General features: G+C 40.1%; 1 protein-coding gene across 1 annotated transcript in view; it reads left to right on the top strand.

The window, feature by feature from the left end:
* Window positions 5,465-13,837, top strand: part of LOC109832607 (cytochrome P450 704C1-like) — a 59,732-nt gene continuing 51,359 nt past the window's right edge. The window contains exons 1-5 of the mRNA XM_020399978.1: window positions 5,465-5,767; window positions 5,978-6,193; window positions 6,608-6,892; window positions 6,964-7,299; window positions 7,747-7,950. Coding sequence (XP_020255567.1) covers window positions 5,465-5,767; window positions 5,978-6,193; window positions 6,608-6,892; window positions 6,964-7,299; window positions 7,747-7,950 — 1,344 coding nt within the window. The remainder of the gene's footprint in view (window positions 5,768-5,977; window positions 6,194-6,607; window positions 6,893-6,963; window positions 7,300-7,746; window positions 7,951-13,837) is intronic.

Genomic DNA, 13,837 nt, shown 5'->3' with positions numbered 1-13,837 from the left:
GGTCAAATGCCTAGATTGAAATTGGGATAACCCTGATTTCTTTTAAATTTGATATTTATTTCTGGCTGTCATGGTGATTTCATGCTGACATATTTTTTTAATTTGTTATTTTGCTAAGAGCTAATTTCTTCTTCAGTTGATACCAGTTTCTTTACTTATATTTTCAATTTGATCTTCATGTGTTACTTTATAGGTAAAGAGTGTCTTTGGTGCTAAAATGTTTGCACTGGGAGTTGCGGTGAAGGTTCCAGTACCAAAACAAACAGCAAAGACAAGTTTCCAAGTGACATCAGGCAAAACCAAATATAAAGCTGCTATTGATTGTATTGTCTAGAAGTAAGTCCTGTTACTTATCGGTCGACCGCACCGGTCGACCGACGATGGTCCAGAATGTTTTCCTCGTGTTTTTGCTCTCATCGGTCGACCGACGGAATTTTCGGTCGACCGACAATAGATCCGTTAGACACTAACGGCTATTTTTCTGAGCTGTCTTCTGGGGATTTTTCTGTCTTTTTGCTTGGGGTTTTTTGGCTGAGTTGTGAGAGGGTATAAATACCCCATTGCTGATCTCTTCTCATGTATCTAAGAATGTTTTAAAAGAAGTTGGGTTTAAGTGTGTTTTAGTGTTTGTTTGGTTTGAAGATTGTTTTCGCAAGTGGAGGAGATCATCTTCTTGTTTGGGCTTCATATCTCCATCTCTCCATCTTGATCTAGAGAAGTTTTTCTAAACTCAACTCTAGCTTTTATCTATAATTATTTGTTGATTATCATTTCTATTAAAGCTAGTTTTATACTGAGTTTAGTTTGATTTGATTTACTCTTTGTTTACACACACAACCATTGAGCTTATTGTATTTGCATACATTATATAATTGGGTTGTGGGATAGTGTGACATTGAGAGTGAGCCTAATTGAGTTCTCACCTTGTTAGAGAGAACAATCATTTGTTATATTATGCTTATTGTGAGAATCACTTTGTAATACACTTGTACACCGAGTGAGAAGTGTGTGGTGAGAGTCGGGGATCGTCCCAAGAGGAGTGGCGTCGGTTGACGTGCCTAGAGAGAGGTTGTAACCGAGCACTTGAGGGAGACACGGTTAGGTCCAACACTTAGTGGGTGTAGAGTGTGATTGCAAGAGTGTGAGTTGTAGAGTTTTCGGTTAGCTAGAAAACCGAGTGTGTAGAAGAAGTTCCGGCTTCCAAACCGGATTGTGTTAGTGGATTTCTCCCCGGGAGTGGGGAGCGGAGACGTAGGACGGAAGGTCCGAACTCCGTGATCATATTGCTTGTTTAAGTGTGCTTTGGCGTTCATTCATATTTATGTTCATATCTCATATCGCCATTGTCATTAGCTCATTATCTATATCATCCACTATCTTATTTAGATTGTTTATCCTTGTGTAGTTTATATATCCTTGCATATATATATTCATCATATAGGATATATCTCTTTGTTTGCATTGCTTATCCTAGCTTATATATCTTGTGGTATTTCATATTTGCTAGGATAACTTGTTAATATATTTTAATTGGCATTTAATCGGATTAGATTAGCATAAGACCCTAATCACCCCCCCTCTAGGGTCTAACATGTTAAATAAGGTTAACTTAGTTTGTTCGTGTTATGTTGGATTTTAGCACACATTTTGTAACCAAGGCATAATTTTTTTTGAGTTTCTACAGAAAAATATATGGAATAGAAATACAAACTATGAAGAGTTGTGCTATTTTTGGAGTAATGAGATTGAGTATTTAAGTGAGGTTAACTGCATAACTTCGAGTGGAATGCTTAGTGTATAGTGTTTGGCTCTTGTTACTATTGAGGTGAAAATTTGGCCTTCTAGTTTTTTGTTCTACTAAGTTCCATTTGCAGAAGAATAAGAATAACTAGACTAGCTGGTTTAATTAAATTTAATTTAGATTAGTTCAGTTGACAATTTGAAAAAACTGTTCATGACAATTATCTATTAATGCAAGTTGAAATAGTTCAGTTAACAAAGACGAGAAATTGAATATTGGAGTATCACCTCATCCTGCGTACATGTTACATGGGTTGACATTGATGCATAGAAAATGAAAGAACTAGATTTACTTAGATCTGTATATTTTGATTAGAGCTAACCAAATTGATCTAACCACTCATTTTACTAGCAACAAAGCAACTAACGACATTTAACTAGTACCCCATAACTAATTTAGTGCCACCTAGCTCACCTATATTGTCATTTTTAGAAGGATAAATTACAGATAACACCACTCTTCAAATAAACTTTTATGAAGCATGAACCTTCCATGATACTAATGATTTAACATGTGGTTTGCGTCTCTATTTGTCCTGCCTTTTATGAAGCATGAACCTTCCATGATACTAATGATTTAACATGTGGTTTGCGTCTCTATTTGTCCTGCTAGAGAAACATGCATATGGATGATTTATACTAATGATTTAACATGTGGTTTGCGTCTCTATTTGTCCTGCTAGAGAAACATGCATATGGATGATTTTACATTCTCCTGTTGCTTTTTTTCTGGTCAAATGCCTAGATTGAAAATGGGATAACCCTGATTTCTTTGATATTTATTTCTGGCCGTCATGGTGATTTCATGCTGACATATTTTTTTAATTTGTTATTTTGCTAAGAGCTAATTTCTTCTTCAGTTGATACCCGTTTCTCTACTTATATTTTCAATTTGATCTTATTGTGTTACTTTACAGGTAAAGAGTGTCTTTGGTGCTAAAATGTTTGCACTGGGAGTTGCGGTGAAGGTTCCAGTACCAGAACAAACAGCAAAGACAAGTTTCCAAGTGACATAAGGCAAAACCAAATATAAAGCTGCTATTGATTGTATTGTCTAGAAGTAAGTCCTGTTACTTCTCCTCGTTTCTTTCTGATTACAACATTAGGTAAGAGCTGAGTGCTTTTCTTCTTTCTTAATTTTATTATGTACCTCTTATATATGTTTTTTTTTCAGCAGTAGGCAAAGCCAAACAAGCTATTCAAGTGTTTTCAGCAGTAGGCAAGAACTGAGTATTTGTGCATAACATTTTTGGTTGATTTTCCTTTTTTTTTTAATTTATCTAACAGCCCCAAATTGTTGTAACCGTTGGGGCAAATATTTTGCCCCAACGGTTAGAACCGTTGGTGCAAGTTCAGCAACCGTTGGAGCTGACTTAGCCCCAACGCGATTTGCCCTAACAGTCCTTTTCTTAGCACAAACGGTCCTAACCGTTAGGGTCATGATTTGTCCCAACTGTTACAACCGTTGGGGCAGCCCTATTTTGTACTAGGATGTTTCTTTCTTTAAGTTACTTGTCGATAGAAAGAAATGTGGCAATTTTCTAGGATAGGAGGCTTTAATATCAAACCACCAATTTCTTATTTTATATAAATTATAAATTAAGGAGGGATATTTATTGATTTAGTCTTCTATGTTTTGTAAAATTAGATTATAAAATGATATTCTTTACGAGTCTCTAAATAGATGATGAGATTGAAATATCGAAAATTCGTGTTAACTTCAAGAGAATAAATGAATTTAGGCTATTTTCTCAGAAAAAGTATTATGAAGGAATCCTGAAATTTCATTGGGATTCGGCAAGCTATGATGAAAACTTAACGAGCTTCAAGCTTCCTGGTAATAACTTGAAAGAGTTTTTATACAAAACCACCACAATATATAGTGGTTTTTGGGAAAATCACAATAATATTTTTTATTTTCAAAGAACCACCATAAAATATAGTGGTTTTTCAGAGAATCGCCACAATTTTTTTTATTTTCTTAGAGCCACCATGAAAATATACAACGCTAACAAAGTGCCACCAAATTATAATTTTGCATCTATAGCATGTTAAACTAAATAATATGCTAAATCCCTAAAATATCCTCGTGATGGGACCCACCAATCTATTATTATATTTTCTCAAACCAATAAAATGTCTGAGCACCGTTGATGACTCAGATATTTGGGAGGTTCCAATATGACTCTCACTATCTTCGGTTCGATTCGTGGTCTCTTCACTATAAAAAAAATTATTTCTCTCTAAAACTTTGTTAACTCCCTCAAATAAATTTTAATTCCCTCACTCATCCTCTCTAATTTTTTGTCATAATGGACAATTATGTCATTTCATACTATTATTTAGCATTATACCGATGTAAATTATGGTTTGGTGGGGACTTCGTAAAAGATTCATATTTTTATCGTGATTTTATGAAAAATAAAAATTTTGTGCTAGTTTTCCGAAAAACCAATATATTTTACAGTGGTTCTATGAAAATAAAAAAATTTATGATGGTTTAACCGAAAAAATCACTGTAGTTTGTGGGGGTTTGTATAAAAAACCCTACCTTGAAACGTTAATAGCCCTAGAAGGCCCGTATTTTACCAGCGCGTTATGACCCGAACCAAGGGCCTCATCGTGGTTTTACCAAATTTGTAGACACATAATTCTTGACTTTTTTAGGTGTCTCATATTGATATACGGATATATATACAACCAATTGAAAAGAAAACCAACAACACAAGAATCCAAATACATAGGATTAGTTGATTTCTCCTCCATCATAGAGATGTATTTACTAAAACTAGGATTAGTACGTGGGACGTCTTTTGCAAGTAAAACAATATTTCGCAGTCTTCGTGACTCAAGGCCACCGAGAAAATGCTTATTTCCAAAATTCCCTCTCTTGATTTCTCCTCCATCCTAAAGAAAAAAAATAAACGTTTACCATTTGCCGTCCGGCATCTTTCTTTCTTGTATCAATACATTTAGCATAAGATCATGTTGTTGTGAATACATATCATAAGACGATACTAACTAGCCGAGTCTCACCGGTCATCTATTGGCATCTCTTTCAGCAAAATGTGTCGTCATACCATAATACCTATTATTTTCATAATTATCATGTGACAGGTATATACATGAGAGATGATACTATGTAACAAAAGATTTTTGACTTGCCAACCCATTTAGTAAAATGAGCTACCAAAGGATAGAAGTGAGGAGATTCACTTATTCTCATATTTTTAAAAGACGGACCTCATCAATAATTAGTGTATCTCTTGGTAGCTCATTAGTAAAATGAGATGTCACTTGAAATCATTTTCTCCACATATAAATATGATCTAGTTATAGATACACCTAATATACTAATTTTACCTAAAAAAATTTTATTTGCATCTAGATCTCAGTCTGTCCGAATAAAATTCTGTCTTCTTTGTCTCTTGTGAGCTGTATGAGCTGTGTATTCAACACCTACAAGAGAACAAAGGATCTCTCCATACGTACATTACTGAAATATTAGAAGATTTCCTTGCAATAAACTCTGTGACACCAGCATAACGAGTACATGACAAGAGATATTGAATAGCCCAATAGCACTGTAAGTGCATGGCAATTGACCCTATAAATATATATTAATCGACTCCCACAGACAACAACAACGCCCATAAACCTCGGCATGGATTTCTCCTTTGATCTCACGTCCCGTGTTCCTACGGTGGCAGCGTTGCTTCTGGCTCTTTTCGTCGGTAAAATAGTAAGCGGACTGTTGACAAGCAAGAAGAAGAAGAGACTTCCACCAGTTGCAGGAACTATTTTCCACCAGCTCATCAACTTCAAGAGGCTGCATGATTTCAATACTGAACTCTGCCACAAATACAAAACCTACAGGCTTCTTACTCCCACAAACAAGCAGGTCTACACTTCGGATCCTGCAAATATTGAGTATATTCTTCGAACCAATTTCAACAACTATGGCAAGGTAGTCATGCAAATGCTTTTCTTAGGAGAAATTTTCCTATGATATTCGCTAGAATCAAAACAGTTCTATGTCATTATCTTTTTCACTGAAATCAAATTGTGTAGATGTCATAAATGTGAATTCCAACTTCTTTCAGTATTCTGTGAGTTTGCAAAAATATTTATAATTTTTCATCCTTTTAACTTCTCAATTCTTTCCCACAACTCTCAGGGATCATTCAACTATGAAAACAGCAGTGACCTCTTTGGAGATGGAATATTTGCAGTAGATGGTGACAAATGGCGCCATCAAAGAAAGATAGCAAGCTATGAATTCTCAACAAGAGTCCTCAGAGATTTCAGCAGTACAGTGTTCAAAATAAATGCAGCCAAACTAGCTCAAATAATCTCTGAGATATCTAACCGTAAAGAAGTAATAGACATACAGGTGAAAAATCAAAGCTCTGAATTTTTTTATTTCAAGGTTAACTGCGTGTCAGTCTTCTATATCAATGAGTTAATTTACTTATTGCGCCTTAACTTTTTGCTATCACTTAGACTGTCCAAACAATCCCTGCTCTTGGAGCACACTTCAACTGGAATGCAACTGCAGCTTTGCAAATTTTGTCTATTTTTGTTTTGCAATAGCTCTTTCATGTATATAACAACATTCAATCAAATATGTCAATTGGAATTTGGATTTTAGGAGAAAAACATCGGAATTTTAGCAACTACTATCCAAACGCACTTTTATAAGAACCAACTACAAAGTGCTGAGCTAATAAGGGGTTAAGCGACGTCTAAATGCATTTAAGCCTTTTATTTTTCCAGTATCTTACTATTTATGATACTTATGTAACAGGATTTGTTCATGAAATCAACTATGGATTCGATATTTAAAGTTGGGTTTGGCATAGAGTTGAATAGTTTGCAAGGATCAGAAGAAGGAAATCGATTCTCCAATGCTTTTGATAGGTCTAGTAGTCTGATACTACTACGATATGTTGATCCATTTTGGAAGATCAAGAAGTATTTCAACATTGGATCAGAAGCAGAACTTAAAAAACACATTAAAATTGTCAATGATTTTGTTTACAAATTGATCAATGTCAAGATTGAAAACCCCCAGAATCCAGAAATCGACTCTGTAAGTCTTCAAATTTCATTTCTTATTCAACAAAAGGATTAGGCTTTATGTTTCTTGAACTTGGTTTTCAGGTGAAGAAAGAAGACTTGTTATCTAGATTTCTAGCGGAAATGGAAAAGGATCCAGAAAATATGACACACAAGTATTTGAGAGATATAATTTTGAATTTTCTTATCGCTGGAAAAGACACTACTGCTGGGACATTATCCTGGTTTATTTACATGTTGTGCAAGAATCAGCAGATACAAGACAAGGTTGCTTGTGAAGTGCAAGAAGCAACTGAAAATGATAAAGATACAAACTTTGGAGATTTCTCGAACCTTCTGACTGATGAAGTCGTAGACAAGATGCAGTATCTTCATGCAACCATAACAGAGACACTGAGATTGTTTCCATCAGTTCCTTTGGTTAGCCATACATACCAAAGTTTTCTTCTAATATATATATATACAAAGGGGTTGCTTTGTTTATTGCAAAAGATGCTAGCAATTAGAACATTTTGGGTCAGTTGCAGCTTAGTGCAATTAATAAATAGAGTTGCAATTGCCATTGCAAAGACATCTCAATTGCAGCTATGCATAATTAGGTGTAATTTCAGTTGGAATTTGAACTGCAAATAGGGAAAATTGCAACAGCAATTCCAACCAATCCCAATACAAGTCCATAAATCGAAAGCCTAATACTTCAAAACACATAGACGCAGCTTAATAACTGTAACTCTAAAAAGTAATGTAGTTGCAAGAACTATAGTTGTATGTAAATGGTGCTTGCAATTACAGTTATAAACCAGACAGCCCATGCTTACATGTTTTCTTATTACCGATACATTTACCATATAATATTTTTTTGTGAAGGATTCGAAAGTTTGCTTCTCAGATGATACTTTGCCCGATGGTTTTGACACAGAAAAGGGGGATGTTGTGTTTTACATGCCTTATGCAATGGGTAGATTAACATATTTATGGGGTGAAGATGCAGAAGTTTTTCGACCAGACAGATGGATTGATGCAAACGGGTACTTTCAACCTGAAAGTCCTTTCAAATTTACTGCATTTCAGGTATGAACTAATATACATATCATATTTGGACTATCCACATGAATTTTGATAAATTTCGCAAATTACCATAAACATTGGGAGGTTTAGAAGAAATTTTGATAAATATGAGACAAGAAGAGGGTAATGTGTTGGGGAATTCGAAACAATCAATCGAACCCTTGCCCTTCCGGACCTTGTGTTGAAAGTAGGAAAGTAGGAATAAACCACAAATAAAGATCTAACCTTGTAAAAACAGTAAAAGAGACGAACACACAGATTTAACGAGGTTCGGCAACGTGCCTACGTCCTCGGAAGCCACACCACACAATCTTTCTATTAATTGAAGAAGAAAATACAAGCTCTCAAACAAGGGGTAAATCTCTCTGAGATTCTCTCTCTCTTGGCAGCCAAAAAACTCCTTTTTTTATGTCCTACAAACCCTAGAAACGTTTGGGTATTTATAACAAACCCCAGCAGAACAGGATTCCTAGATAAAATAGGAAACAGCGGATCTGCGTCGCGGTCGACCGCTTTGCCAAGGTCGGTCGACCGGTCAGAACGACGAAATCCTACAGGGTCTTGTGCACGATATCGGTCGACCGCAGCGACCACGCCGGTCGACCGGCCAGAGCGAAAACTTCTTCTCAGTCTCCTGCAGTGCACGCGGTCGACCGGCTCTGCCACTGCGGTCGACCGCACAGTCTTCTGACTGTTTTCTTCGTCTTTTCGATTGCAGCTTTGGGTCTACACACTTAGACTAACAATCTCCCACTTGGAGACCAAAGCGCCATCAATGAGCTCACCCGAACTCTCCCCTTCTTCGCATGTATCTTTTCCCCCGAAAAATTCTTTCTTCAATCAACATCCCGACGATCGCGCCGATCCTCGTAGTGTGGCTCCGCCTTCGTCTTCTACTCGTGAAGGCCAACTGAAGTTGCGCACAACTCCAGTTTCTCAATGGTGACTGCCTTCGTCAACATGTCCGCCGGATTTTGACTCCCCAAAATCTTCATTAAGTGCAACTTTCCGTCCTCGATCAGCGAGCGTATAAAATGGTATTTAACATCGATGTGCTTCGTTCTGGCATGATATACTGGATTCTTGGCAAGATGTATAGCGCTATGGCTATCACAATAAAGAACTCCTCTCCCTTGCTTCAGGTCCAACTCTTCCAAGCACCCGTTCAACCAGATCATCTCCTTGCTTGCTTCAGTCACCGCGACATACTCAGCCTCGGTTGTAGACAAAGTCACAATCTTCTGCAGACGTGAGACCCAGCTCACTGCTGTCGACGCTAAGGTATAAACATACCCCGTGGTGCTTCGCCTCGTATCATGATCACCGGCGAAGTCCGCATCCACATATCCCTACAGTACCAACTCCTTCCTCCTGAAACATAGTGGCTTGTTCGTTGTTCCCCTCAAGTACCGCATTATCCACTTCACGGCCTCCCAATGCTGCTTTCCTGGATTGCTTGCAAATCTGCTCACAACTCCCACTGCATGGGCGATGTCCGGCCTTGTGCAAACCATCGCGTACATGAGACTCCCAATGGCTGAAGAATATGGCACCCTGCTCATATGCTCTCTATCTGCATCTGTCTTAGGCGATTGCTCCTCAGATAACTTGAACTGACTTCCAAGGGGTGTGCTAACAACTTTAGCATTCTGCATGTTGAACCTCTGAAGTACCTTCTCAATGTATTCAGCTTGGCTCAAACTCAATGTCCCTTCAGCTTCATCCCTACTGATTCGCATCCCTAGAATCTGCTTCGCTGCACCCAGATCCTTCATTGCAAATTCCTTTGCTAGCTGCCTCTTCAAACTGTTTATCTCTTCTAAACACGGTCCTGCTACCAACATGTCATCAACATATAATAACAAAATAATGAAGCTGGACTCGAACCTTTTGAAATAACAGCAATGATCCGAATTGCATCTTCTGTAGCCATTGTTCTGCATGAAGTTATCAAACTTCTTATACCACTGTCTCGGAGCCTGTTTCAAACCATATAAGCTCTTCTTGAGCTTGCACACCATCTCTTCCTTTCCTTCTTCAATGAAGCCAACAGGCTGCTTCATGTAGATTTCTTCATCCAAGTCACCATGAAGAAAGGCAGTCTTCACATCTAACTGCTCAAGGAAGAGGTCTTCTGCAGCTACCAAACTCAACACCACTCTGATGGTTGTGAGTTTCACAACAGGGGAAAATATCTCCGTGTAGTCCACTCCTTCCCGCTGTTGAAACCCTTTCACTACTAATCTGGCCTTGAATCTCTTGCTTCCATCACTCTCCTGCTTGACCCGGTAGACCCATTTATTGTGCAAGGCTTTCTTCTGTGCAGGTAGCTGGGCTAACTCCCATGTCTCATTAGTGAGTAGAGAATCCATCTCCTCCTGCATCGCATGCTCCCACTGCTGAGATTCACTCACTTGCACTGCCTCTTCATAACACTCCGGCTCTCCGCTATCTGTTAAGAGTAGATAATCAAGTGACGAGAGGTATTTGGGATTTGGTTTGGGTACCCTAGATGACCTCCTAGGCTCCACGCCCTGGGTAGTAGCTTCTACACCTGTAGTCTCCTTCGTTCTACGGTCAGAACTGACATCGTCGCCCCCATCTGGAAGTTCCTCCAAATCCATGTACTCGGATCCACCTGTATCCGTAGTGCTGCTCCCACTGCTTTGGCTATCCTTGGCATTGTCCCTGTCCTTGTACATCACCTCCTCATTGAATATCACATCCCGGCTCCTGATGATCTTCCTGTTCTTCTCATCCCAAAGGCGATACCCGAACTCATCAATGCCGTATCCAATGAATGTGCACTTCTGTGACTTAGCTTCTAGCTTGTCCCTGACATGGTCACTGATATGAACATAAGCCACGCAACCAAATACCCGCAAGTGTGAGAGATTTATCTTCTTTCCACTCCAAACCTCCTCTGGAATCCCAAAATCTAATGGAACTGATGGCCCGTGATTAATAAGGTATGCTGCCGTATGCACCGCATCCGCCCAAAATGTCTTAGGCAGACCTGCATGTAATCGCATGCTCCGCGCACGCTCTGTCAAGGTCCTGTTCATCCTCTCTGCAATGCCGTTCTGCTGCGGCGTCCCTGGAGTAGTCCTCTCTAAGCGAATCCCATTCGTAGCACAGAACCTCTTGAACTCCTCCAGCTCGTATTCTCCACCATTATCTGATCTCAAGCACTTCACCTTCAGATCTGTCTCGTTCTCGACCATGGCCTTCCACTTCTTGAAGATCTCGAACACCTCTGACTTGTGCTTCATGAAGTAAACCCACACCTTCCTCGAGTGATCGTCGATAAAGGTAATGTAGTATCTCGAACCGCCAAAAGAAGACACACTGGCTGGGCCCCATACATCTGTATGAATCAACTCTAGCTTCTGAGCCTTAGGTGGCCTTCCACCCTTCTGGAAACTAACCCTCTTCTGCTTCCCAAAGATGCAGTCTTCACAAACCCCGACTTCCACGGTGTCGATCCCGGTTAGCTTTCCTTGTGAATGTAGAATTTTCATCCCTTTCTCGCTCATGTGCCCCAGCCTATTGTGCCACAGATCTGTACTCTCCTTGCCAGCTGCAATTGCGAGGGTGTCACTCGCATGTGAAGTGAGGTAGAGAGTTCCCGTTTTATTGCCTCGGTGTAATTGCGAGGGTGTCACTCACATGTAAGGTGAGGTAGAGAGTTCCTAGTTTGTTATCTCAAGCAACTATCATCGTACCGTTGGAGATCCTCCACGAATCCCCGGTGAATGTCGAAACGTAGCCTTCTGCTCCAAGCTGTCCCACCGAAACAAGATTCCTCTTCAGCTTCGGCACGTGTCTCACGTTCTTCAAGTTCCACTTAGAGCCCTTTATCTGTATCTGAACGTCGCCCTTTCCAACAATATTGCAAGGTTCATTATCCCCCAAGTATACTTTACCAAAGTCCCCTGCTACATAGTTCTGAAGTAGTTTCCTATTTGCAGTGGCGTGGAAAGAAGCTCCTGAGTCGATGACCCAAGAATCAGAATCGCTATCCATAGCAAGGATCAAGGCATCCTGCACGATATGAGCCTCCTGCTCACCCGCATCCTTCTTTGGTGCTTTACAGACCGAAGACATATGGCCCTCCTGGCCGCAGTTCCAACACTTCCCTTTGATAGACCTAACCTTCGAGTTCGGCCTCTTCTTCACTGATTTCGACCGATTCCTGTTCTGGTTCCCTTTCTTCTGGCTTCTGCCTCTCTGCTCGAAACTTAGGGCTGAACCTGAACCTTCTGATTCGGACGATTTCCTTCTAACCTCCTCGGATAGAATCATGCTAACAACCTCATTCAGCTTCAACTTCTCTTTCCCCGCCGAATTGCTGATTGCCGTCACACAACCTGCCCAACTATCCGGCAACTGCGATAGTAGTAGAAGGGCCTGCACTTCGTCATCGAATGTGATGTCCACGGAGATAAGTTGATCAACAATCGTGTTGAACTCGCTGAGGTGCATCGTGAAGGACCGTCCTTCTGCCATCTTGAGGTTGAAAAGAGTTTTGACTAGATGCACCTTGTTTGCTGCCGACGGTTGCTCGTACATCTTCGCGAGCGCTTCCATAAGCCCCACCGTCGTCTTCTCCTTCAGAATATTGTGGGCTACTGATTTGGCGAGCGACAACCGGATTTGCCCTAGAGCCTTCCTATCCAGTACCTCCCAATCACCATCTGACTCCGTCGTCTTCTTTCCCTTTTCCTTGCCCAGAAGCGGGCGATACAAGTCCTTCTGGTACAGATAGTCCTCCATCTGCGACTTCCAGTAGGCGAAATCCGATCCGTCGAACTTCTCAATCTTTGATTTGCTTTCCTCTGCCATGGCTTTCACACAAATTGCTGAACGAAGCTCTGATACCAGTTGTTGGGGAATTCGAAACAATCAATCGAACCCTTGCCCTTCCGGACCTTGTGTTGAAAGTAGGAAAGTAGGAATAAACCACAAATAAAGATCTAACCTTGTAAAAATAGTAAAAGAGACGAACACACAGATTTAACGAGGTTCGGCAACGTGCCTACGTCCTCGGGAGCCACACCACACAATCTTTCTATTAATTGAAGAAGAAAATACAAGCTCTCAAACAAGGGGTAAATCTCTCTGAGATTCTCTCTCTCTTAGCAGCCAAAAAACTCCTTTTTTATGTCCTACAAACCTAGAAACGTTTGGGTATTTATAACAAACCCCAGCAGAACAGGATTCCTAGATAAAATAGGAAACAGCGAATCTGCGTCGCGGTCGACCGCTTTGCCAAGGTCGGTCGACCGGTCAGAACGACGAAATCCTACAGGGTCTTGTGCACGATATCGGTCGACCGCAGCGACCACGCCGGTCGACCGGCCAGAGCGAAAACTTCTTCTCAGTCTCCTGCAGTGCACGCGGTCGACCGGCTCTGCCACTGCGGTCGACCGCACAGTCTTCTGACTGTTTTCTTCGTCTTTTCGATTGCAGCTTTGGGTCTACACACTTAGACTAACATAATGTAATAGATATATTAAGTGCATAGAGGCAAAATGTGATGCCCGAGAGTTTAGTCCCACATCGGTGGAAGAGAAAGACCTCTAATGGTTTATATAGTAAAACCAAAGACTTAAGTGTAGTATTGGCTAGTGAATTTTGATAGTGGTTTGAGTCAAACAACGCGCTATACTCGGTGGGTCCCACAACTTACATTGAGCCAACATGCTTGTGGGCTCAGGGTGTGACACAAAATTGTTCAAAACATTTCACATGCGAACATAAATTTTCTTTAATATATAAAGTTTAGGCGGTTTTGTACGGAAGTCCTCAAACTTCATGGTAGTTTTATACAATTTACCCTAGACTGATGAAATATTATGTCCTGAAATTTTTTCATGTGTTCAGGCTG

This window comes from Asparagus officinalis, chromosome 1 (genome assembly GCF_001876935.1).
Source record: "Asparagus officinalis chromosome 1, Aspof.V1, whole genome shotgun sequence".
NCBI lineage: Eukaryota > Viridiplantae > Streptophyta > Magnoliopsida > Asparagales > Asparagaceae > Asparagus > Asparagus officinalis.
The sequence above is the reverse complement of the archived record's forward strand: the minus strand, read 5'-3'. Positions and strand labels throughout refer to the sequence as shown.